The sequence below is a fragment of the Arachis hypogaea genome, chromosome 7, assembly GCF_003086295.3.
Source record: "Arachis hypogaea cultivar Tifrunner chromosome 7, arahy.Tifrunner.gnm2.J5K5, whole genome shotgun sequence".
NCBI classification, from domain to species: domain Eukaryota; kingdom Viridiplantae; phylum Streptophyta; class Magnoliopsida; order Fabales; family Fabaceae; genus Arachis; species Arachis hypogaea.
In genome coordinates, this window is record NC_092042.1 from 10,928,296 (window position 1) to 10,951,764 (window position 23,469).

At 35.0% G+C, this 23,469-nt stretch overlaps 3 protein-coding genes across 3 annotated transcripts; all 3 read left to right on the forward strand.

The window, feature by feature from the left end:
* The first annotated feature begins 2,651 nt into the window (after positions 1-2,651).
* LOC112702432 (peroxisomal nicotinamide adenine dinucleotide carrier) lies at positions 2,652-6,970 on the forward strand. The gene is made up of 11 exons (XM_025753447.3): positions 2,652-3,024; positions 3,133-3,213; positions 3,731-3,805; positions 4,263-4,393; positions 4,483-4,537; positions 4,808-4,918; positions 5,438-5,506; positions 5,573-5,680; positions 5,799-5,867; positions 6,278-6,332; positions 6,502-6,970. Exons 1-11 carry the CDS (start codon positions 2,944-2,946, stop codon positions 6,693-6,695), a joined length of 1,029 nt encoding a protein of 342 aa, XP_025609232.1. The 5' UTR covers positions 2,652-2,943; the 3' UTR covers positions 6,696-6,970.
* Positions 6,971-8,382: 1,412 nt separating this feature from the next.
* LOC112702433 (signal peptidase complex subunit 2) lies at positions 8,383-11,240 on the forward strand. Its single transcript, XM_025753448.2, has 5 exons — positions 8,383-8,708; positions 8,833-8,984; positions 9,384-9,465; positions 10,523-10,665; positions 10,767-11,240. Exons 1-5 carry the CDS (start codon positions 8,628-8,630, stop codon positions 10,861-10,863), a joined length of 555 nt encoding a protein of 184 aa, XP_025609233.1. The 5' UTR covers positions 8,383-8,627; the 3' UTR covers positions 10,864-11,240.
* A 1,758-nt stretch (positions 11,241-12,998) lies between these two features.
* On the forward strand, positions 12,999-18,364 carry LOC112702434 (uncharacterized). Its single transcript, XM_025753449.3, has 4 exons — positions 12,999-13,699; positions 13,870-13,985; positions 16,474-16,717; positions 16,848-18,364. The coding sequence occupies exons 1-4, from the start codon at positions 13,307-13,309 to the stop codon at positions 18,177-18,179; spliced, it is 2,085 nt and encodes a 694-aa protein (XP_025609234.1). The 5' UTR covers positions 12,999-13,306; the 3' UTR covers positions 18,180-18,364.
* The last annotated feature ends 5,105 nt before the right edge of the window (positions 18,365-23,469 follow it).

Here is a 23,469-nt window from a genome sequence, read left to right on the forward strand (position 1 = left end):
AATCAATTATAAAAGCAGAAATACTTTGCTTGTGTCCAGTAAAAGGAATGAAATTGAAGAGAGAGAGATGAGACTCTTAGTGGAATTTGAATCAGCATTCTACAACTTATCTGGACTCTTAGAAAAGCTCCCTGAAGGGATAAAAAGGAATCTCTGCTATTTGATAAAAGACAGAGAAGACCACAAGTACCAGCTATGTGTCTCAGAGTTATCTGAAGAAAGCAATAATGAAACGGAATCAACCCACATGATAAAGGAAGAAGACAACGCATCTGGAGGTCACATGATGAAAGAGGAGGACAGCACATCTGAAGCATCTCTCAACATTATTGCATAGTGAGGTAAGCGCTTAGGTCATAGAGCACCAACAATGTAGCTGGTGCAAGATAATAAACAGTGACGTAAGCAATGACGTCATAAGAAGGGTAAGGATGGGAATTGTCCATCAGACCCAACCATTATAAATTGGTTGCTTAGGCAATTGTAGAAATCATCAAACAATAGAAAGCAGGAGGCTAAGAGTACTCATATGCTAGGAGAGCAAGGAGGAAGCAGCCGAGGCGATTCTATAGTTTGAAGAAGAATTTCCTTAGGAAAAACCAATTCTAAACTCCCCTCTGGAGTTAGTATCTACAATCTCCCCTCTGGAGATAAAAACATCTTATGTAAAATATTCTAAATAAAGGAAGTTTTTCTTCAGAAAGGTACGCCTTTATCTTAATCTCATAGTCATGAATTATTTAGAAAGTTTAGAATTAACGGAAGAATCTGATTATTATAGATTATCTGCCTTATTAGATAATGAAAAACAGGCTGTTCTAAAAACAGAATTAAATCTCAAATCAAATGAAAATTTTAATAAACAAAATCTTTTAAAATAAGTTTTTAATAGAAAAAAATATAATATACTATGAAAAAATTCAACTTGAAGCCCCTATAAAGATAAAATCTGCTAATGGAGAACTTGAAATAGCTTTGATAAATGATGAAGAATTGAGTAAACAGATTGAGAAAATTAAGGATCAACAAAAAAGATCTAAAATTGGATGGATTCATATTAGTACTATACAAGTCTTAATCAAATCTACATATATGAAAGGAATTAATTCACCAATAAGCTTAGCAATCTGTGACAAAAGAATTACTGATGACCCAATAAATCAAATAATTGGAATTGTTCATGGAAACTTGGCAAACGTAAATGTTAAATTCAATGCCCATCTTGGATATGCTATACCTTTATCAACTGAAAATCTTGGAAGATCTATAAGTTTGGCTTATAAATTTCACAGAAAGAATTTAATGGAACAAGACGATGAACCATTTTCAATTACATATGCAATAAATTATGTTTTAACAAATAGCCATCATAGTATAATATTTAAAAACAGAGAAAGAATTTATGTCGATGAATTATTTCAGAAAATTGTAAAAACATAAATACCAAAATATAAAGCTATTGAAAACCCAGTTCTTTTACTAAAAGAACCATCAGGAAAATTAGTTTCATCAAATTTTCAAATAAGAGAATCCAAAATTAATAGCCCTTTAAGTTTATCTAAGTTAAAGATTAAAGAAGAAAATTTTGAAATAAAAGAATTAACAAAAAAGGTCAAAAAATTAAATAAAACCCTAAACACTAAGTTATGACAATAAATAAAGAGAAAATATATGTAACCTATCAAGACAAGAAACAAGAGCTCTTTGAAAGAGAAAATCGGTTGAATTATTTACAGTTTTCTGAAATAAATCAAAGAGCATTTGAAGCTCTAAAAATAATCTATGACAAATTGAAAGGAGAAGTTAAAGAGTTAGAAAAATTAATAGAATCTCTAGAAAATAGTGATGAATCGATGATAGAATTTGCAGAAATTCTAAGATAAATAATGAAGTATACAAAGATTGAAAGACCAGAAAACAAAATAAAAAGAAAAAAGACGAAAAAATAAAATAAAGGAGTATAAAAGGGAATTAAATAATCTTCAGTTCGAAATTAATGACCTTATAATAAAAAGGATAGAAATAAGAACAAATATAAATAAGTTGGAGCTAAACTTAAAAAATTTATAAATGCCTGAAACACCATATTATGACTTAAAAGAATTAAACTGTTGAAAGAAAAAATGGAGAATGAAGTTGACAAATTAAAAAGACATTTAGAAACAACAGAAAGTGTAGAAATAAAAGAAATTTTGGAGGATTTGAAAAATTATATTAAAGAAAAAGACAAACAGATAAAAGATTTTATATACAATAATCAAAGCAAAAAAAAAAACATTATAAACTAAAACAACATTGAAAAACTATAAAAATGAAATCAGAATTAATAATAGTAGAAATGCTCAATATTTTTGATTATGAAACTACAAATTATAAAGTATCACCAACCAAATCTATACAAATTATAAACTTATTCGAAGTAAAATATGAAGAGTTAATTTTAAAAATTGGTAAAAATTGGTATAAGAGCCAAGTTAACAATTAAGGGTAATACTTTTTCTTTAACCAACACTTTTAGTGATATACTTTTAAATCAATGAAAAATAAAAATCTGTAAATCTGTACCAAAACACATCTGTACACTAAATGGACCCATGGTATATACCTATGATCTATCCCTAATATGTTCTAACACACCCTCCAAGAAGAGAGGTATGGAAACGGCAATCTTCCCTGTGGTACCCTTTTATCTATGAGCATACCAAGGCGAATAGCAGTGGCATATTCCCCCTCAACCAAGGGCATAATAGTCCATACACATAGTCCCTCTTAACAACGTTAACGTCATTTCCCTTTCCCAAACGCAACGTTGACAGAAACAAAATCGATCATGTGCAAACTTTGAAAAACCCCACCGTCACAAAAACAAATGCACTGGTAGGCGCAGTTTCTTGCTTCTCCCACTTTCTCTCTCGAATTTCATCTTTCTCTCTTCACCCAAACATGTCTGAAGCTTTGATCAATGGCTTGGCTGGTGCTGGTGGAGGGATCATAGCTCAGCTCATCACATACCCTCTTCAAACTGTACCAACTTCCTTCCAACAAATTTTCACTCTTTTCTCAATTGGGTGTTCCATTTTGTTAAAAAAATTGGAAATTTTTAACTTCTTATATGGTGATCTGTATACGCAGGTAAACACTCGTCAGCAAACAGAGCGTGATCCGAAGAAGGATAAGACCAAAAGCATAGGAACTCTCCAGCAAATGTGCCAGGTTCTTTTTCTTATTGTTTTTTGAATCAGGGATCATGTGATTGGCTAGCTGAATTTTGTTTGTTTTGGTTATTGATGTAAGAAAAGTCCAAACTGTTTGTTGGGTTTTGGAATAAAATAAAGATGTGATCTAAGCCTAATGTTATGTACTTGTGTCGTTTTATAACTCGTAAGTTCTTTATATTTTGGATTTAAATTTGAGGTTATCAAATTTCTAGAGTTGAGTTTTACAGTTTAATGTTATAAGCTCTAGGATTTTTGGTGAACACTTGAATATGATAAAGATAAACTTGTTTGATATTATGACAAAATAAATTATGCAGTCATCTAGTAATGTATGACCAAGTCTTTGATTCTTACCACAATTACCTTGAATGGCACGGGAAAGAAAGAAATGCACATGATTTTTGGTAGTTTAAAACATTTTACAGTAACCATGTATCAAAATTTAATTTCTTTTTAATTTTTTAATTCATATTTTAATTATAAGTGATAATAGTTATTGAAAAATATTGTAGGTTGTGAAACATGAGGGGTGGGAGCGGTTGTATGGAGGTTTGATGCCATCTCTAGTGGGTACAGCTGCATCTCAGGTTTGTGAATGCTGCACTTTGTGCCAGAAGCTTCTTCATAACTTTGTGATCTTATATTTTAATGTTGAAGCAGTGGGAAAACTATAACTGTACATCACTTGTTTCTGATTTGTGTATCGAAGTTTTAATGACATCATCGCAATGTACACTTTATTACCATAGCTACCAGTGTTAAGAGTTTCAAGTAAAGCTTGAAGACTGTTCTTGTTGAAATTGAATAAGCTTAATGAGAGAATGACTTGGAAATAGCAAGAAGCTAGTTTCTTATTCACCTGAATCACCTCTGAGATAATACTTTGATAAAGACTTCTTTGTTTAATGTTGTATGATTTATAGTGTAACTTTTTTCTATAAAAAATGGTTAATATTTTCCAGCAATATATTTTCTGGACACCTGTTCAAGGTTTTGATTTAGATTTCCCCATTTTTTAATTATGACGACAATTTTATGATACAGGGTGTTTATTATTATTTCTATCAAATATTCAGGAACAAAGCCGAAGTGGCTGCACTAGAACAGAAAAGGCTAGGCATTGGCGATGGATCAGTTGGGATGTTCTCCTCACTTATTGTTGCTGCTTTCTCTGGGTAATTTTAATTTACTTTGCCAAAAGATCTCCTATGAAAATTGGTCAAATGGAATAACAGATTATGTAATCAATTCATTCCTCTTGTAGGTGTGTTAATGTGCTATTGACAAATCCCATATGGGTAGTTGTTACGCGCATGCAGGTAATTCACTAGTCGATAGTCAATTCCATTCACTTTTCTCATTGCATCCCCTTTCCTTGTTCTCTTTGCTTTCCTTTTCCTGTCTCTTTGTTGTTCTGATTAAGCGCTGAACGTCAAATTGAAACATGATACTATTTTACTTCTGTAAGAAGGATAATGTTTCTTTCTTTGATTTTAGAATTTGCTTAATTGAAAATAGAATGATTCATGAACCTTTATGCTTGTCTCTTTACTTCCTTTCTTACTCACAAAAATATTTTTTGCATGTAGACGCACAGAAAAGAGTCAAGCAGAACTCCGCCTGGTGATGTGTTGTTAAATGCTACTGAACAAGCATTACTTCCCGCAGTTGAGCCTCTTGCTTATGGAACTAGTGATGTGGTAGGTAAAGTCCATCTTTATGGATAGCCTCTCTTCTTATCTTTTATCCTTATTATATAAGTACCAATCACATGGCGTTGTTTGATCCATGTAACTGAACTCACTTAGTGAGATAAGACTTTGTTGTTATATAAGTACAACTCAGATGATGCCTTCGGTAGCTATTTAGGGAAGTTATGTAAATTGATTGTTATTCTGTGTTAAGCTATCCATATGCAAGAAACTTTCTGGCAAACTAATCCCATAGTTTGAAACTTTAGATTAGTATGGTAAATTTCGTTTGATACTTGCTCCAAGTAAAAGAAATTATCTGAAACTTTTTGTTTCATAATTATAATGGTTTTCCTCTATCATTTAGCGAGTTTCAGTGCAGTACTAAAGTCTGTCTTCGTGTCTCATGAACTGAGATGATCCTTTAGATTTTGCAATAATTTTGATCTGACTAAGATCATAAACTTTCATGTAGTGCTTCCTTTTATGTGTATTATACCATTATGGTAATGTAATTCATATTTCCAGATTCAAGAAGTCTACGGTGAAGCCGGAGTTTGGGGGTTTTGGAAAGGTGTATTACCGACATTGATCATGGTACGTTGGAAATGAATCCATTTCTCACTATGGGAGTTTTACTGAATTGGTTGTTTTGTATCTCAGGTAAGCAACCCTTCTATACAGTTCATGCTGTATGAAACCATGTTGCTGAAGTTAAAAAGAAGTCGTAGCCAAAGTAAGAAGCGCAACAATGGAGTATCTGCATTGGAGGTATTTTTCTCATTTAAATTCACTAAGGGAAAATGGTATGTGAATGATGTCATTGACAGTTATGTTTTTTATTAGTTGTTTCAAACATTGTTGGACTAAGTTTACCGAATGTAACTAGGTATTTCTTCTTGGAGCTTTGGCTAAGCTTGGAGCTACTATTGTGACATATCCTCTTCTAGTTGTGAAGGTATATCCCAGCTTTCGCTATATATCATGGTATTATAATCTTAGCAGAATAAAAACAATAACAAGAAATTAAATATAATATTAATTAGAAACATAAACAAGGGTTGAAACTAGAATGGGCGATGGACGTTTTTTCTGGCAGATAATGCCAACATAAACAATCACCCGTGATTCTTAATAGTGGTGTCTGATTTCGGTTAAATTATACGATAATTGTTCTTATACTCACTACTAGTCAATGTCTTACTTATTCTTAAATTCATTGCATGATCATATATTTTGTATCGTTCTTGTTTGTGTCCATGGTGACGGTATGTATAAGAATAATGAGGAAAGCTGAGAAGAATAAAAGAGGATTTGCATCTAAAATGCTTCTTTTCGATATTTCTCATTTGTTATTCTCTATTGCAGGCAAGGCTGCAAGCTAGACAGGTCCGAAATGGAGACAAGAGACACCATTATAAAGGTTTAAAGTCATGACTATCGCATTTTTACTCTTTGTTTCGCACCGTGCCTGAGCTGTTTCAGCCAGTTTAAGTTAAATCAGATGGAAAACACACCCGGATTTGTGTTTTTGTTTACTTGCTTATCTATTTTATTGAACTCCTCTTAATTTGCATGTTCTTGAAACTCAGGTACATTGGATGCCATTATCAAGATGATCCAGTATGAAGGGTTTTACGGATTTTACAAAGGCATGGGAACTAAGATTGTTCAAAGTGTGCTAGCTGCTGCTGTTTTGTTCATGGTGAAGGAAGAACTAGTTAAACAAATTCGTTTCTTGCTCACTAAGAATGCCTCCAACTCTGTAAAACCAAAGCTTGTTTGATTGGAGATCACTACTAATTTCATTTTTTTATCTAGGTTGAATATTCTATTCAGTTGTCATATTCATTCAAAAATGATAGGAAATATTAAATATCTTATGGCATTGGAAAGCTTGTAAGTTGTAACTTATTGAACAGGAGATTAAAATGTGGCATGTTTAAAAATTACATGCCAGAATATTACTTGCCTATTAAGAACACGTAGAATTGTAGATTATGCAGAACAGGAATTTGGAAAATTTGTAAGCTACTTCTAAGCAGAAAACATTGCAGCTCAGGGAGTGGTGTTGGTGAAAGGAAATAGATTTTTTCCATTTTTTTTAACACTTAAGAGAATAAAGTGTGATTTCTCACCTTTAATTCTATAAGTGGGACAAAAAATAAATAGAAGAGAGAGAGTAATAAAGAGTGAGATTAAACAGTGAACACTATTCAGATTTTTTTCCATTAGAGAAGACTCACTCCTTTGGTGAAATGATGGATATGATTGGTTTTTTTGTTATAGCAAGCACCTACTCAACAACCATCAAAATTTCCTTCTATAAAAAATTTAAAAAAAATAAAAATAAACCCATCAAAATTTTCTATACTTTGGATATGCCTTTTTGTGCTGTGTAACGTTATTCTTTTATAATACACTAATGAATTATTGGCTCTTTGAAAAAATAATTGTAATGAACTTATAGATCCTTGAAAAATAATATCAAATAATTAACTGAATTTATACTCCTTAAGAAATTGAGATGTTGGACACGATTGATTCTTCTGTCAAATCTACTATTGCAACTTTTTTCCATCGCTTTGTATTTTTTCCAATAGGATCCGTAAGTTCAAAACAATTTTTTTTCAAGAATTTACTTACTGCTTTATCTTTTTATGGATCTATAAGGCTGTTGCAATATTTCTCAAGGACCTCCTTGTTTTATTGATTTTTTATTTAAAAAAGAATCATGTGAAAATATTTAAACCTGAGATTCTTATTTTTATCTAATCAAGTGAATTACTATTTTTTTTACTGAACATAGGAGACTCAAACTCACGACCCTTTTGATGAGTATAGGAAAATTATGCCATTTGAGCTCTAATTCATTGGCGAGTGAATTACTATTTTAACATTTAAAGAATTCAAATTTTGATAAAATATTCATGAATATAAGAAAGAAAACCCAAAACCCTTGAAAAATCACAAAGTTTGACAAAATTTACTAAACGTCCTCCTTTGTCCCAAAAGGCCAAAAGCCAAAATCCCAAAATTTAGACAAAATACAATCTGGTGAAACTTGGCAAACTTTTGAGCCAGTGTGTTTTTTTGCCCCTTCATTTATGAACTTTTTATTGCAATAAAATATTTTAAATGCTAAATAATAGTTTAATTTAGATAAATACTAATGTATTTTTGAAAAAATAAAAATAAAAAGTGCAGTACATTTTAGAAAATAACAAACTATTAGAATTAATTTTCTATTAATTTTAATTTTTTGTCTTTCTTTTTTGTAAAAAATATAGTATTCCATTTAAAATTTTTTAAAACAGATTTAATTTAATTAATACTTTTTTAAATCTTAATCATTTTATAAAAAATATATTAAATAGAGAATTAAATTTGGTCAAATTAATAAGAAGCGTAATTCTCTTTACTTACTCAAAAGACAATAATAAAGTCCCCATATTGTCTATTTTCTATTAATTGTAATTTTTAATTAAGACCCAAAAAATCATTAAGAAAATAAATAAATAGAAAATGAAACCAGGCGCAGCTTTAGCGAGTGGTAGTAGCCACTAGACACTACAAGCAACACTTCTAAGTTATTACAGAACCCTCAAAACTGAAGAGTGTTGAATTTGAAACTTGAAAACGCTGAGATTCATCGTCTCCGGGTCAAGCCAAGTCTTCGATACACAACCCAACAAAACAATTCAGATTCGAACAAAAAATGGCCTCTAAATCTGCCAAGAAAGCCAATCTCTTAGATCACCACTCCATCAAGCACATCCTTGACGAGTCCGTTTCCGAGGTACTCACTCACTCTTCAACCCTAATCCCCTTTCGATCTTCTCTAATTTCGACCATTTTATTCTCGTTTCAAATTGAAATTGTTTCAATTGGTTAATTGAGCCTCAATACCTCGAATTTCTTAGGTTGTGACGAGTCGTGGATACGTGGAAGACGTGAGATTGAGCAACGTGAGGCTCCTAGTTGGAACCATAATCATCGTCATTGCTCTCTTCGCTCAGTTTTATAAGAAGAAGTTCCCTGAGAACAGGGATTTCCTCATTGCCTGCATCGGATTATATCCTTTTTTTGTGTAAACAACAAAAATTATGCATATATCTGTTTGATGAAATTACTGTGAGGGAAAATTTAGCTTCGTTTTGGTTTAGGGTTTGATCTGCACAGTCAAATTGATGATGAAATTTCCAAGTTTAGGGCATTTGGATTTGGTTATTTTTTTTTTATCTTGGTCGGGTTGAGGTAATGGCTAATGAAATATATGGGATTGATCTTTTTTAATGGCGTGGGATGCAGGAATTGTTTCAATCTGGAAGTTTCTTAGGTTCCTCTTTAGATGACTTTGATACTTTATTACGGGAGAAAAGGAAATTTCTTTTTGTTGGTGTGTGTATTATGTATATTTACTTCTAATTCATTCAACGCCAGTGTAGTTGTTTGATCTTTAACTCCTGTGCACGTATGTAGTCTTCAATGGGTTGTTGCAGCTGATCATATACACCAAGGAGAAGGATGCCATTCTGTTTACCTATCCTCCAGCTGTAAGTGTCTGTTAACCTGTATATAAGATCATGTTTTTGATTTTGTTGCTTTGTGTGTATGTGGAGGATAGGTGTTGTGCTTTATTGAGACTGGCTTAGAATACATAAAACTCATACTGCTTTAGTATTTCACTCCTTTGTATAATGTTTATTGCGGTCTTCTAGAATGTGTGCCAATTTTTTATGACCCATTGATTTCAGTTTATGAAGGTTATACATACACTTGATTGTACATCTTTTAGATTTATGTTCAAATGGAATAGATGAAAGTTGTTGAAATTCTGTAGCTCCTTGTTTTGAGATTTGATTAAACATTTGTTGTGTTGTTTTTTCTGTGTCATTGTGTGTGAGAGAATCAAAGAAGGACCTTTTTTGGGGAGGGGTTTAGCTATTTTCTTCTTAATTATGTTCTGATAAAGCAATAATGTTGATTGTTCATTCTGGTTTGGTATACTATGATACACACCATGTCATGCTCATTACACACACACACACACACACACACACACACACACATTCCCCACCCCCATGTACTAGTCTCTTTAAATGGTTGATATGCACCTTTGATTATGCATTGTAATGATTGATCTTTCTACTTCTGCGTAACTGGGTGGCATTAATGTGTCTTTGGTTTGGAACTTGGAAATTTAACCCCTGGATAGTACCTATATCATTGTTGTTCTAAACTTGGAATACAAATTATATGGATTTTAAGTTGATATGACTGTGCTAAGCTGTTTGGGTTTTAGTTGCTTTCAGTCTTAAAATGAATATTGAATTTGATTTATTCGTTTGTCATAAGTGATTTAAAGGGGGTTAACCATGATATCTGATTAGAAGTTTAAACAACTCTTTAAAATGATGCAAGCTGGTGGTTGCTGGAATGCTCGGTCAAATATATTTTTCATTCATCTAGACAATCTTGATCTGTCTTTAAATGCTGTTAACAAATCAAGTACATCCTTGGTACTTTTTAGCAGAAGCCTAGGACATCTTCAACTTGAATTATGAATTTATTATCTTGTATTCCAACATGGATGCAATTCCTCTTTTACAGGGGTCCTTTACCAGTACCGGTTTGGTAGTTTCCTCCAAGTTGCCTCGATTTTCGGACATGTACACCCTCACCATAGCAAGTGCAGATCCAAAATCAGTTTCTGCACAGGAACCAGTCCATTTGACCAAGAGTGTTACTCAGTGGTCTCTCTCTCCCCCCTTAACTTAGTAGGCATTGACAGCATCTATTGCCTTGCTTTCTGCAGATTAAGATGCATTTATTATTTCTTTTGCTTTAATTGCAGGTTCACGAAGGATGGAGTCTTGGTTGAGGGCCTCTTCTGGAAGGATGTTGAATCTTTAATAGACCAATATACCAAAGAACCAAAGAAGAGCAAGTAATTCGAGTTCGTTATGGAGGAGGGTAAAAGAAAAAACCATATCTGGATCTGGTTTATAATTCTATACATTTTTAATATTTAGGATGGAAATGAGGGGATAAAACAGTCACCAGCTTTAGAACACATTCATTCCCATATTGCATCTGGTTATCTGGTAGAGGGAGATTGAACTTAGATTTTTATTTATTTTCCTAAAATCCATTTACTTTTAGCTCTTTGGACAAAGATACTCCTCACCTTGGATCAATAAAGTTAAAAGTGCGACCCATCTTCATTTTATTGATCCAACATCCAAGGGTAATGCCTGTTGTTTTACCCTCCAAAGTAATAACCTTATTTCAATTATTCAAATCTATTTTCTTGATTGGACATGAACAACTATTTCTATCTAGGGTTCCGATTATAGTGCTTGCCCAATTGCATGTTAAACACAACTTTTATGTTCTTTTGAGTAACTGATGAAGGACCACAACCCAAAGGAGAAGAAAATGCAAGTTATATGCCTATAAAGAGTTTACTAACACTCATGGTATGCCCACTATCCCGCAGCAAACAACCCTTAACAGCTATTAAATGGAGTGGATCCTTGCTTCGTGGGTCCACATCCAAAACTCAGCAACAAAATAACGCCGTTGGATAATACTTCCTAAAATCATGTTTCATTTTTCAATAACGCATACTAATGATGTGGTATGGTATTAGGTTATCCCTTTTCCTCTAATTCGATCAAAAGTGATGCCATTACTGCTTCCCAATCCAAACAAACGTAATGACTCGGGATTCTTTACTCAAATAAATTCTATTCAAATTATGTTGCTTTACAAGTTGAGGGCTGGAGGACACTAGATAGAGCTAAACCTTTTTCTTAAGGGAAAAGAATAGGAATAACATAAACATAGTTTAATGCAAGTAGAATATTCAATGATAATATATTTGTAAGATAATATAACAATTTTCTTATAATGCAAAATGCCATGTAATATAAGTAGTAGACTAGTAGTCGAGTCCTCGAGGGACCTACCAAGAAATATGTCTGTGAAAGCGGGGCCCTTATACGGAGATAAAGAAAAAACAACTGAGAGTGAGAACCACAACAATTATTGAACCCAACAACGGTGGACCCCCCTAATCCCTTGTCACTCCACCCATCATCCAAAACTAAATTCTTCCTAATCAATGATAAATTATCCCAGACTCTTTGTAGATTAGATTTGGTTGATTAGTTTATGCGTCTATATAAGAATCTAATTTTTATTTTTGGTCAGATGGTTCGGACAATCTCTAATCTTAGATATCACAACATATTTATACTATATATTTATCTACATAATACTAAAAGATTTATATTTAATATTTGGTGTATTTGTCAAATTTTAAATTCGAATATAATATATTAAGAGACATATGATTTTACCAATTAAGTTAAGTTTTAGCTGCAAAAATTTAATATTTGAATTTTACTATATACATACGATACATTCATAAATGCTTTTAAAATGAGAAGATTTTGTCTTATCAATTTTTTATTTTAGAATAACTTATATAAAAAGACATATATTTGACTATTAATTTTTTGTTTTTTTAAATGATTCATTTGCCACAAAATTATCGTAATACTTCGATAAACGATCTTATTAAAAAGAATAGAACATCTCTCTTATTTTTAAAACTAATGGTAATGAGCATAAAAATAGAACACAATAATAAGGAAATTTTAATAATTAAAATTACTTTTTAAATAATCTGTCTAAACAATAACTTATATATCTTAAAATATTAAAAGTATAACACTATAACGCATATATACGCAAGGTGAGGATAACTGTATTTTTCTTGGTCGTTGTTGTTAAATTACAAAATTAAAATTAAAATATATACAAAAAGAATCTCCTCCTATGAAAGGCAGTGAGCCCTACCTGCAACAGGGTGCCCATCAGTATCATCGTCTTTACTCGACGCTGTCGTTTTCAGAAACCTAATCACGGACTCAGAGTCGGCCAAGATCCTACGTGGCACCGCCTTTCTTCCACAAACAGGACCACAGTGCTGACGTGGATCTAGTGAACCCCACCAACTTACATCTTCCGGATCTCAAGACGAGTCTCCAAAACCCCATTTTACAATTCGATTTGACGTCCGCATACGTCACCCACACGCGCCTACTACTATTTATGGAACAACCCTGCGTTTTCACACCCCTCTATTTTGATTCCTATCATTGCATACCACCACCACAGCCAGCTGCTCAGGAGATATTATCTCTCTCTCTAGAAACCGTTTTCTTCCTCCCCTCACTTTCTCTCTCTAAAATCGGTTACCAATTGCAATCGGCCAGTTCAGGCATTCAATTCCGATCTCGCACCGGAAGCTAGGGTTTCCGTTTTCGGATTTCTATCTGCTTTTGCTTCTCCGATTTGATTTCATATTTTCGTTGAAGTTTTGTTATGTCGAACAGAAGAGGACGAGATTCGCTTAACGGCGGCTTGGATCCATCGTCTAACGGCGGCTTGGATCTATCGTCTAACGGCGATGATTTCGACGATTCTTCGTCCGTTAATAGTGGATCCATCTCGAGTCAGTCTTTTTCGGAAGAGAACGGCGGTTCGAGAAGCGATTCTGGTCTCACCGAGAGGCTGGCGGAGATTCTCGTCGAGGAAGGTGACGGCGATCTGTTGATTCAGCAGAGCAACCGTGAGGATCGATTGCTGCAGTGGCTGCAGGCTCTTGACATGCAAGTCATGGGAGCGTGCCGCGCCGACGAGAGGATGAAGCCTTTGCTGAAGATGAACGCTGCGTGTGGTGTCGCCGAAGATCATCTGCTGACTCAATTGAGTCAGGTATGCTTTGTTCTCGATGATTTTGTTGATATTTTTTAGCACCGTTTGATGAGTGGTGTATCCTTCATTGTATGGTTGTGACGATTGTGATAATTGTCTTAGTGGTAATGCTTTCTTTTATGTTTCACTGAGGATTTAATTTATTTCTTTCTATTTTCTTCTTGTTGCAGCATTTTGAGCCATCGGAGGTTGGAATGCTAGCCAGATGCTTCTGCGTGCCACTTGTTTCGGTCCGCGTTGGGAAGATTAACAAGGAAGGCACACGATTATGTCCAACTGCTATTAGGTATTGTCATTTTAAAGTTTTGCGGAACCCTAACTATTTTTTCCCCCCATTGACGGGCAAATATTTTTCAAACTTCTATTGTGCATCTTTTTTCCTCTCCATTTTCCTACAAAACTTGTTTATATAATGCAATCCATTGGATAAGATAAGGCGCAAACGCCTAACTATAAATCCTGCGTTTATTGTTGAGTAAAGTAGTTTGAATTTGTGTTTGTTTTCCATCTCTGTCTCCCCCTCTTTTTTTTTTCCCTCTCCCGTTTATTAGGTTGTTAAGTGTCTACAATTCATCTTTTTCTTTCCTTAATAATTTTTTTCAGATAAACAAATTTGGTGTTTGTTCGTCTCTGTATGCTTAAAGGTTGTGTTTATGTTGTTCTTCTTATTTGTCATGCATGTGTCTCTGCATTTCCTTATAGATCATTGCAACATTGTTTTTTTTTTTTTTTGGTAACTGTTAGGTGTTCTATTTCTTGGTGACCAGTTTCAGTCTCATTGTAGTGAGGCTGTTTTACATGTACATTTCTTGACCTTTATCAAGTGAGGCTAGTTTATTTCATCAGTTCCAACTTCTACATAATCGAAAGTATAGTGTGTCTAATTGACTGATTGATTAGCACACATACATCTTTGACTTATCTGCCTCTACTCCAGTGAAGTTGAAACGTTTTTTCTATCCTGAAAATAAAATGGTTCAGCTGCCGTTTCTTTTAAGTCTTTCTAATGGGCAAGCTCTTGCTCCCATTTCTTTTAGGCTGGTCTACCCTTGCCTCTGTGGGAGCCATGTTGATGTGGCTTACCATCACTGCCCAAGGATAATCTAATTTGTGCCATGTGTTTAATGACAACTACAAAGTTCACAGACACATCCATTTATGGAAGCCAATGGGCAGAGTTCAGTTGTCAAACCTTCTGGTTGTGGGAGAAAAAGTGTTCATAAATGCATAGAATATTTTAGTGCTCTAAATATACTCAAGTCTTTGTAAATATGTGCAGTGGACTTCTGTACCGCGGCCTGAATATGGTGGCTTGATAGCACAAATCTTAATTTAACATACCTTGTATTTTAAAACCTATGGCTGTTAGTTGACTTATACTGGCACAGCCATTGATATAATTGTGCAGACATAAGTTTTTTTTAACTGTTCTGATTTTGTTGTTTGATTATTCTCTAATGTGATAATCTTCATGTGCATATTTAAATTCTCATTTATTTAGCTGTCTGATCCATTACAATATAATTAGTTTCTTTTGCTGTTGATACTCGTTGACATGGCTATTATAAAAATTGAAGTAGCATTCAAGTGTATTCTATACATGATTGATAACTTATCTGTTGTGTAGCAATCTAGCTTCCTGTAATATCTGTCTATCTGTTGGCAATAGTTGAAAATATTTGTTTGAGATGCTGTCTTTTCTTATATAAAATTTGCTCGTGAATATAGTTTTGCTAAAGTTTGCTTGATGTTTGGCGGTAAATGCTGGAGTCTATAGTCTAGTTTATTGATGGTAATATGTTCATTCTTCCAAGTAAAAATGTCTTTTGACTTGTAGGTAACTGGGCGTATTTATGATCTCTGAAATAAGAGGAAGTAAAGGTAGTTTCATGATCCTATATTATATATGTTGCTGCTGTTTAGCTTTCCAGACCTATAGGTTTGAATAACTTATGTGGGGATAAAGCAGACCAGTTAGATCACACTATTTTAGACCTATGATGTTTACTTGTCTATTAGTATGCTTAGCTTTGTTGTGAATTGATATTGTATTCTATGTTTACAGTGAGATGCTAAACATGTTCTCTTTTGTTTTTCTTTTCCTTTTTTCAAATTTTGCTTCTGTTGACTGCATATGCATAGAATTTCTTTTGATAATTATCTGAATTGACCATAGTTGATATGAATTTTATTTAGTATTTCTGATATATATATTCATACCATGTTTGATCAACTTATTCATGAAATAGAAAGTTATATTCTGTGTTAGGTTTATTTATAGTGGTGGGAAGGGTTCAGGGTGCTTGTAAGTTAGTATGATTTTACTTCTAACAAAAATGCCTAATTATGTGCATTTAATTGTAAATACTTCTCAGAGAAGAAGATGCCAAGGTTTTTCACCAACTATGAATTTGTCCCCAGTGTTTGATTGGCTATTGAAAACAATGTTGAATAGAACAACTTCGATGAATTTGTTTGGTGTATATTCTTGATACCATAAAAAGTAAGAACTAGAATTTCCATGTCTACTGATGCAGACCATTATCTTGCTATGTGGTCTAAAACTCATGTTAACTGAAATAAGGTCTTCTTTTTCATTCAAATAACTAATAATAGTAATATAATAATAATTCCCAAACTAAGCTTGTAACTGTTGGAGATTCTGAATCCCAACATATTTGAGAAAGGGTGATACAATTGCCTGTTTGTTTAATTTCTTCACAGTTATCTTCTCAACTATCGACTAATAGGTCATCATGCTATATTCTTCTCAGGGGCAACCTGACACTTGTATTACTGCCAAGTTCTGATCTTCGCCTTTCCTTCATTGGGGATGATGGCAAAGTAGAGCGAATATTTACATTTTCCAATGAATTGCATTGCTCTGCAGTTCTTGTTGATGAAATCTCATCCGACCCTTCTGGTCGATCCTTCATTGTAAGAACTCCAGATGGTAGAACATTTTACTTCTGGTGCTCAGAGAAGTCTAAGCTTTTGGGAGTTGAGTTACTTGGAAAGGTAATTTTTGGCATGTATCTGTTTTGTGTTGTACATGGCATGAGACTAGATATAAAATTAATTCGGCGTACTTCCTATCTTCTGTTTTTTGGTGGTGTTCTAAAGATGTTTATTTCCTGCAATATATCAGATGAAGGATCTGCTAAAGAGGAAACCATCCATCGCTGAGTTGAGTGGCATTAGCAAGTCTCGGCTTGATTGCTTTGCAACTCAGCTTCGTGCATATCTTGTGGGGTCTGCAGAAAGTTCAATGTGTGCTTCCCCATGTGCTAACTCCACATCCAGCTGTAATTCAGCTGTTGAAAATTCACCCATCTCGACAAAATTTCCTCGATCTCGAAATGTTGGAGGTCAGGCAGGGAAGGGAGATAGCGCCGTTTATCAGAATATACTTAGTCCAAGGTCTAGTTCTTTCAAAGAGGCACCCCCAAGGATGTCTCCCCACAGGATTGCTGCCAGGGAGAAAATTAAACGCCGAGGTGACAGCCATCAGTCATTTGTTGATAACTCGATAAATGATTCAACAAACAACTTGGATTTATCATCAACTTTGGATCATAACAAGGTTTCTGAAGTTGCGCATAGTTTAGCATATCCTTCCTCAAATTTTCTTGAATCACTAGGGAAGCTTGCTACTCCATCTAATGTTAGCATAGCAGGGAGAATCCCTCCCCTTGTGTCACCCCTTCTTTCTCCCTATTATTGCTGGTGTCCAGCTGGGATTTCAAGTATTCCATCACTTGGATCACTTCCACAATCCTCCGACTCATCTATTGACTCACCTTGTCCTTCAGGTGCCTCTCTGTTACCCAACACCCTGCCAGCCACCCTGTTGGAGCCTGTACAGCCTCTTGATATTAGTGCAACCATGGATTTTCCTCCATTTCTGCCTGATCCGTTGGTTAGAATGTCATTACCAACGTCTCAGCAGATTCCTACTTTCACACCGTTGATGTGTGATCCAATTGTACATGTTCCAGTAATTGATGTTTGCTCTTCAGGTCAGGGCTATCTTGTGAGTGCTGGCCCTGCTATGTCAACTAGCATCCCTCCATTGCATCCAAAGCTCGTGAACCCACTGATTCCTGAATCTGATTCTGTGGTGAAGGGTGCGAGAGAAACTCTAAGGTTGCTGATTAGTGGTTCAAACCAGAGTAACCAACAGGTTATTGGGGATCCTCTTCCAGCAATTTTAACTAATCCCAATGAAAAACCGAACAACCTACTTGTTGCCGGAAGCCGTGGTCTTTATACTGGTACCAGCGACATTGGTGTTATTGCAAACAGCATTGCTGCCATGGGATTAGCATCACTTACCGGAGTGTCCAAGGCAGTTGGGGAGAGTGCGTCAGATTTATGTAGCAAATACGGTATTTCCGATTTAGAGGTGAAGAATCCTAATGATGCAGGTGGTGGTTTTTCAGATGAAGAGGTGCCTTCTTTTGAACCGAAGCAGGAATAGTGATTTAGATGCAACGATGTTTTCCTTGTAGATGTTGTCCATCAAATGTAGATAGTACCGTAGCCCTTCGGGATAGGTTTAAGTCCGTAATTTCACCATTGTTCAGCCTTGTTCCACCTGTTAGTCATGGCTTTATTAATTCTCTTAATTTGCAACCTGGGGAATGAGATTTTGCTTATACTGTATATGCGAGCCTTCCGTTCATGGCTTAATGCATTTTAGAGTTAGTGATTTAATTTAATGGAATGCGGTGGTATGCAAATTGCTTGTACCCGCGACTTCCCCAATGGTTTTGGGGGGCTGGGGTGCGAGTATTCTCCGATCTAGGCTTGATGCACGCTAAATATATTATTCGTAAAATTAAATGTTAAGTAGTCTTAAAATCTTGAGAAATATTGTAATCTTGATGGTTAAATAAACACGGGGTGAGGTGCAAAACACAACCTGCTTCTGCAAGAATTATGATCTCCGGCGGCACTAGCAAATGTTGGTTGTTCAGTACAATTGGAGTTCTTAATTATAGATAATTTGATTTGACAATAGAGTTTATGTTTAAACAGATAGAAAAAGATTGTGGGCGCAAATAACTTTGTTAACAGGATGTGTAATTTAGAGTTGGCAACATGTACCTTACTCTGGGTATTTCTGATTGGATAGGATTGTTTATCCGGCACTCTGAATAGAGTAGAGAGGGTATTGAACCCATGACTACTTGTAAAAATTCAAATTAACCTAAGCTAATCATTTAAATCATTAATTTAGTAAGTTTGTATTTTTATAAAGTTTACTTAAAATAAAAATAGAACTTAAAAATAAAATTTATATATCACAATTTGTCAACTTCACAAACTAGCAACGCTGCAACTCTAAGTTTTTCTTCCTTCTTTCATTGCCGTAACTCCTGCGGGCATTGCTTCAACTCCCAGCATCGCTGCAACGTTCTCACTACTCTTCCTGTTCATTGTGCCGTTATTTTTTGCCGCGTCATTTTCTCTGTTTATGATATTTATTTTCCTCTCAACCACTGTTCCGTAATACGTATGAAATATGACATGATTGAATTTTATATTTGAAAAAATTTAATTTTTGTGTGGATAGGGTACTGTTAAAAACTTTAAAGGGTGAGTAAGATTATGGTTGATATATTGTTAACTCGAGTTAGAGTACAGTTTAAACGCTACCCTACCCATTACTAGTCCTAATTTATGCATACCAAACGAAAATCAACTTATCTAATCATCCCGAAACTTGCAACAACTTGGTTTTCACCAGACATCACACCGAATCAACATCAAACTAAGCCTTTGCCTTTCTCCAAATACAGATCTCCCCAGCTGCAACTTCACTCAATTGAGACCAAAATTTATCTCTAAACATAGGAGGAGATCGATGATGCAATACACGGGGCAGGGACGAATAGAATACATGTTCTGCCAAGCATGGTCATTGAAGAAAATCTCATGCCCTAAGCTGTTCAAGCTGTGATGTTGATGGTTTGATGAATCAGAAGGGATTAAGAGAGGGAGAGAGATAGGTTCTTCTCATTATTGGAGAGAATGAAAAATCCCCCTTAGAAAATATTTGTTGAGTTATTACACTTTATATACTATGTACTTTTTTTTTATGTACTCTCACTAAAAAATAATTACAATGGTAAACCTATTATTGATAAAGAAATAATCTAGGTAACACCCTCCCGCAAGCTAGAATTGTGTAAATCTAACAATCCTAGCTTGGAAACATTGGCAAGAAAAGGACCCGGTGGCAGAGCTTTGGTAAGAAAATCAGCAAGTTGATCCTTGGAACGAACTGGCATAAGATGAATGAGACCAGACAAATGCTTTTCACGAACAATGTGGCAGTCCACTTCAATGTGTTTAGTTCTTTCATGAAAAATGGGATTATTGGCAATGTGAATGGCTGACTGGTTGTCACAGAATAGAGTGATAGACTTTTGAAGCGGCAAGCCAATGAAATCCATTAAGAAAGATAACTAACTAGCTTCACAAGTGGCAACAGCAAGAGACCTATATTCAGCTTCTGCAGAGGACTTGGCAACTGTGGTTTGCTTTTTACTCTTCCAGCTAATGAGCGAGTTCCCAAGCATGAAGCAATAACCGGAAATGGAGCGACGAGTATCGGCACAGGTAGCCCAGTCAGCATCGGCAAATCCAGTGAGATGCAGATTAGAAGTAGAGGAGAAGAAGAGACCAGTTGCAGGTCGGCCTTTTAAATATCGGAGTACACGAAAAGCAGCCTGTAGGTGAGAAGTTGTTGCACAGTCCAAAAATTGGCTCAAACGTCCCACAGCATAAGAGATATCGGGTCTAGTATTTGTGAGGTAAAGGAGTCGGCCGATGAGCTGCCTATAAACAGTGTTGTCTGTTAAAATGGTACCTGATTCCTTTGAAAGTTTCTGACTATAATCAAATGGAGTAGAGAGAGGCTTGCAATCAAGATAACCAAAATCTCTGAGAAGGTCCATGGTGTACTTCCGCTGATAAATGTGAATTCCAGAGTTAGAGCGTGCTACTTCCATTCCTAAGAAGTATTTGAGATCACCAAGATCCTTTATTTTGAATTTGTCATCCAAATCTTGCTTGATGGAATTGATTTCACCAATGTCATTCCCGGTTAAAACCAAGTCATCAACATATACTAGAATGGCAGTGAAGCTTTGAGATTGTTTCTTAATGAAGAGTGAATGATCATCAAAAAACTGCTTATAACCAGCATCCACAAGAGTCTGAGTGAGCTTAATGTTCTATTGCCTGCTTGCTTGCTTAAGCCCATATAGAGATTTTTGCAATTTACAAACCAAACCTGGTTGTGACACAGCCAAACCGGGTGGTATCTTCATATAAACTTCTTTGTCCAAATCTCCATGAAGGAAGGCAGTGTTGACATCCAGCTGTTTCAAATGCCATTTCTTTGCCGCTGCTAATGCTAACATTACTCGTAGGGTAGTCATTTTGACAACTGGACTAAAAGTATCACCATAATCTACTCCTTGCACTTGAGTGAATCCTTTTGCAACTAGCCTTGCTTTGTGCCTTTCTATGGTGCCATCGGGATTGAATTTTACCCGAAAAACCCATTTGCAACCCACAACCTTCTTGTCTTTTGGGAGTTCAGTGAGACACCAAGTTCTGTTCTGATCTAGAGCTGTCAATTCATCTTGTATTGCCTTTCTCCAACATTCATGTGCAGCCGCTTCCTCATAAGTGCTAGGTTCTTGATTTGAGATGATGGCTAGAGAAAGTGACTTATATTTCGGGGTTAGTTTATCATATGACAAGTGTTGTGAGATAGGATATAAAGAGTTAGAGTTGGAAACATTGCTAGAGTGAGCTGTGTGGGTTGTCAAACAATGATAGTCCTTCAAATAAGCAGGCGGTTTCTTGACTCTTTCAGACTTTCTAGTAATGCAGTCATGTGTGATGTCAGAGTGTTGTGATGCAGGTGCATTATCAGTGTGTGGTGTGGTAATGGGTGCAATGGTGTGTGAGAAAATTGGTGAGTGCATTGAGCTTGAGAAATGTTCATTTGAATCTATGAGTGTGGTATGTGTGGGTGATTGCAAATGATGTGTGGATGGTGTATCATATTGAAAAAGATCAATGCATTGTGGAGTACGAATGGACACTTCAGAAATGTCAGTGCTAGTGGAATGTAAAAATGGAAAATGAGTTTCATAAAAAATTACATTTCTGGATATGAAAATTTCCTTTGATTTTAAATCAATAAGTCGAAAACCCTTTGTTCCTAATTTAAAACCAAGAAAAGCTGTTTTTCTGGCTCTTGGGTCTAATTTTGTTCTTGAATTTGTTAATGTGGAGGCATATGCAAGAGAACCAAATACTCTTAAATATGAAAGGTCAGGTAAGTTGCCATACAAAAGCTTATAAGGACTAGCATTATTCAGGTTAGTGCTGGGCAGCCTATTAATTAGGTGAATGGCGTGAGCAACTGCGTATTGCCAAAAACAATGTGGAATTCCTGATTGAAATAGCAGTGCTCTAGCAACACCTAAAATATGCTGGTGTTTTCTCTCTACAATCCCGTTTTGCTCTGGTGTTTCTACACAAGAAGTTTGGTGTAAAATTCCAGTTGATGCAAAAAAGGATTTTAGAGTGAATTCTGGCCCATTGTCGGTCCTTATACACTTAACTTGTTTTTCAAAATGTACTCTGACAAAATTCACAAAATTAATAACCAATTGTGATGCTTCAGATTTGGTTTTCATAAAAAAAATCCAAGTGAATTTGCTCTTGTCATCCACCACAGTCAAAAAATACCTATGTCCTTCATTGGAAGGGACAGAAATAGGACCCCAGATATCCATATGAACTAAATCAAAATAATCTTTTATTTTAGTTGTACTAAGATTAAAAGATAATTTCTTTTGTTTTGCAAAATGACATGAATCACAAGGAAAATTTGAAGCAATACTATCTATAAAAGGATAATACTTCTTCAGAAAAATCAATTTATGCATGGGTATGTGTCCTAATCTAAGATGCCAAATGTTGTTGTGCTCACTGTGTGAAGGTGTGGTGGGATGAGTAATAGTAGTAGTTACCGTCAATGAAGCTTGCTTTGTTGGAAGAGGGGGAAAATGAGAGAATTCTGGTTCTCTACTCATTGTATATAACCCTTCTATACACTCAGCAATGCCAATCATTTTTTATGTGGATCTATCTTGTATCTCACAACACTTATCATTGATTAACAATTGACAATGTAAGTTTGAGGTTAACTTTGACACAGATATCAATTTAAAATCAAAAGAAGGAATGTATAAAACATTTTTGAGAAAAAAATTTTTAGAGAATGTGATTGTGCCAATGATGGTGCTAACAGTTTTGGTTCCATTTGGCAATATCACATTGATTGGATCAATATTTTGAAAACTTGCAAAATCTTTTAAGTCAAAAGTCACATGATCTGTTGCACCGGAATCAATGATCCATAGTGCAGATTTTGGAGTGATAATGCTCATAATTCTCGCATTAAAATGTAATGCAATGGTTTTACCTGGAGTGGAAGTGTGAATGGAATTAGTCAAAATTTGATTTGCATTATGAGGTTGTTGCTGCACACTTTTGTCTTTGATCAACTCTAACAAGGCAAATCTTTGCTCTGGAGTGAATCCAGATCTTGATATTCCAATGTTCTCTTTGAGACAATTGAGCTGGAATTGTTTGTCACTGAGTATATCATCATGCCCCTCAGTGATCACGTGATTGATGGTGGTGTTATGTTGCTGTCATTGGTAGAAGTGGGAGGA

Bases quoted from the DNA above. Each gene is read 5' to 3' on its own strand.
- LOC112702433 (XM_025753448.2), top strand. From the start codon at position 8,628: ATGGCCTCTAAATCTGCCAAGAAAGCCAATCTCTTAGATCACCACTCC. The intron at 8,709-8,832 runs GTACTCACTCAC...CGAATTTCTTAG, and splicing joins TTGACGAGTCCGTTTCCGAG to GTTGTGACGAGTCGTGGATA. The intron at 9,466-10,522 runs GTAAGTGTCTGT...CCTCTTTTACAG, and splicing joins TGTTTACCTATCCTCCAGCT to GGGTCCTTTACCAGTACCGG.
- LOC112702432 (XM_025753447.3), top strand. From the start codon at position 2,944: ATGTCTGAAGCTTTGATCAATGGCTTGGCTGGTGCTGGTGGAGGGATC. The intron at 3,214-3,730 runs GTTCTTTTTCTT...AAAATATTGTAG, and splicing joins CTCTCCAGCAAATGTGCCAG to GTTGTGAAACATGAGGGGTG. The intron at 4,538-4,807 runs GTAATTCACTAG...TTTTGCATGTAG, and splicing joins TAGTTGTTACGCGCATGCAG to ACGCACAGAAAAGAGTCAAG.
- LOC112702434 (XM_025753449.3), top strand. From the start codon at position 13,307: ATGTCGAACAGAAGAGGACGAGATTCGCTTAACGGCGGCTTGGATCCA. The intron at 13,700-13,869 runs GTATGCTTTGTT...TTCTTGTTGCAG, and splicing joins TGCTGACTCAATTGAGTCAG to CATTTTGAGCCATCGGAGGT. The intron at 13,986-16,473 runs GTATTGTCATTT...TATTCTTCTCAG, and splicing joins TTATGTCCAACTGCTATTAG to GGGCAACCTGACACTTGTAT.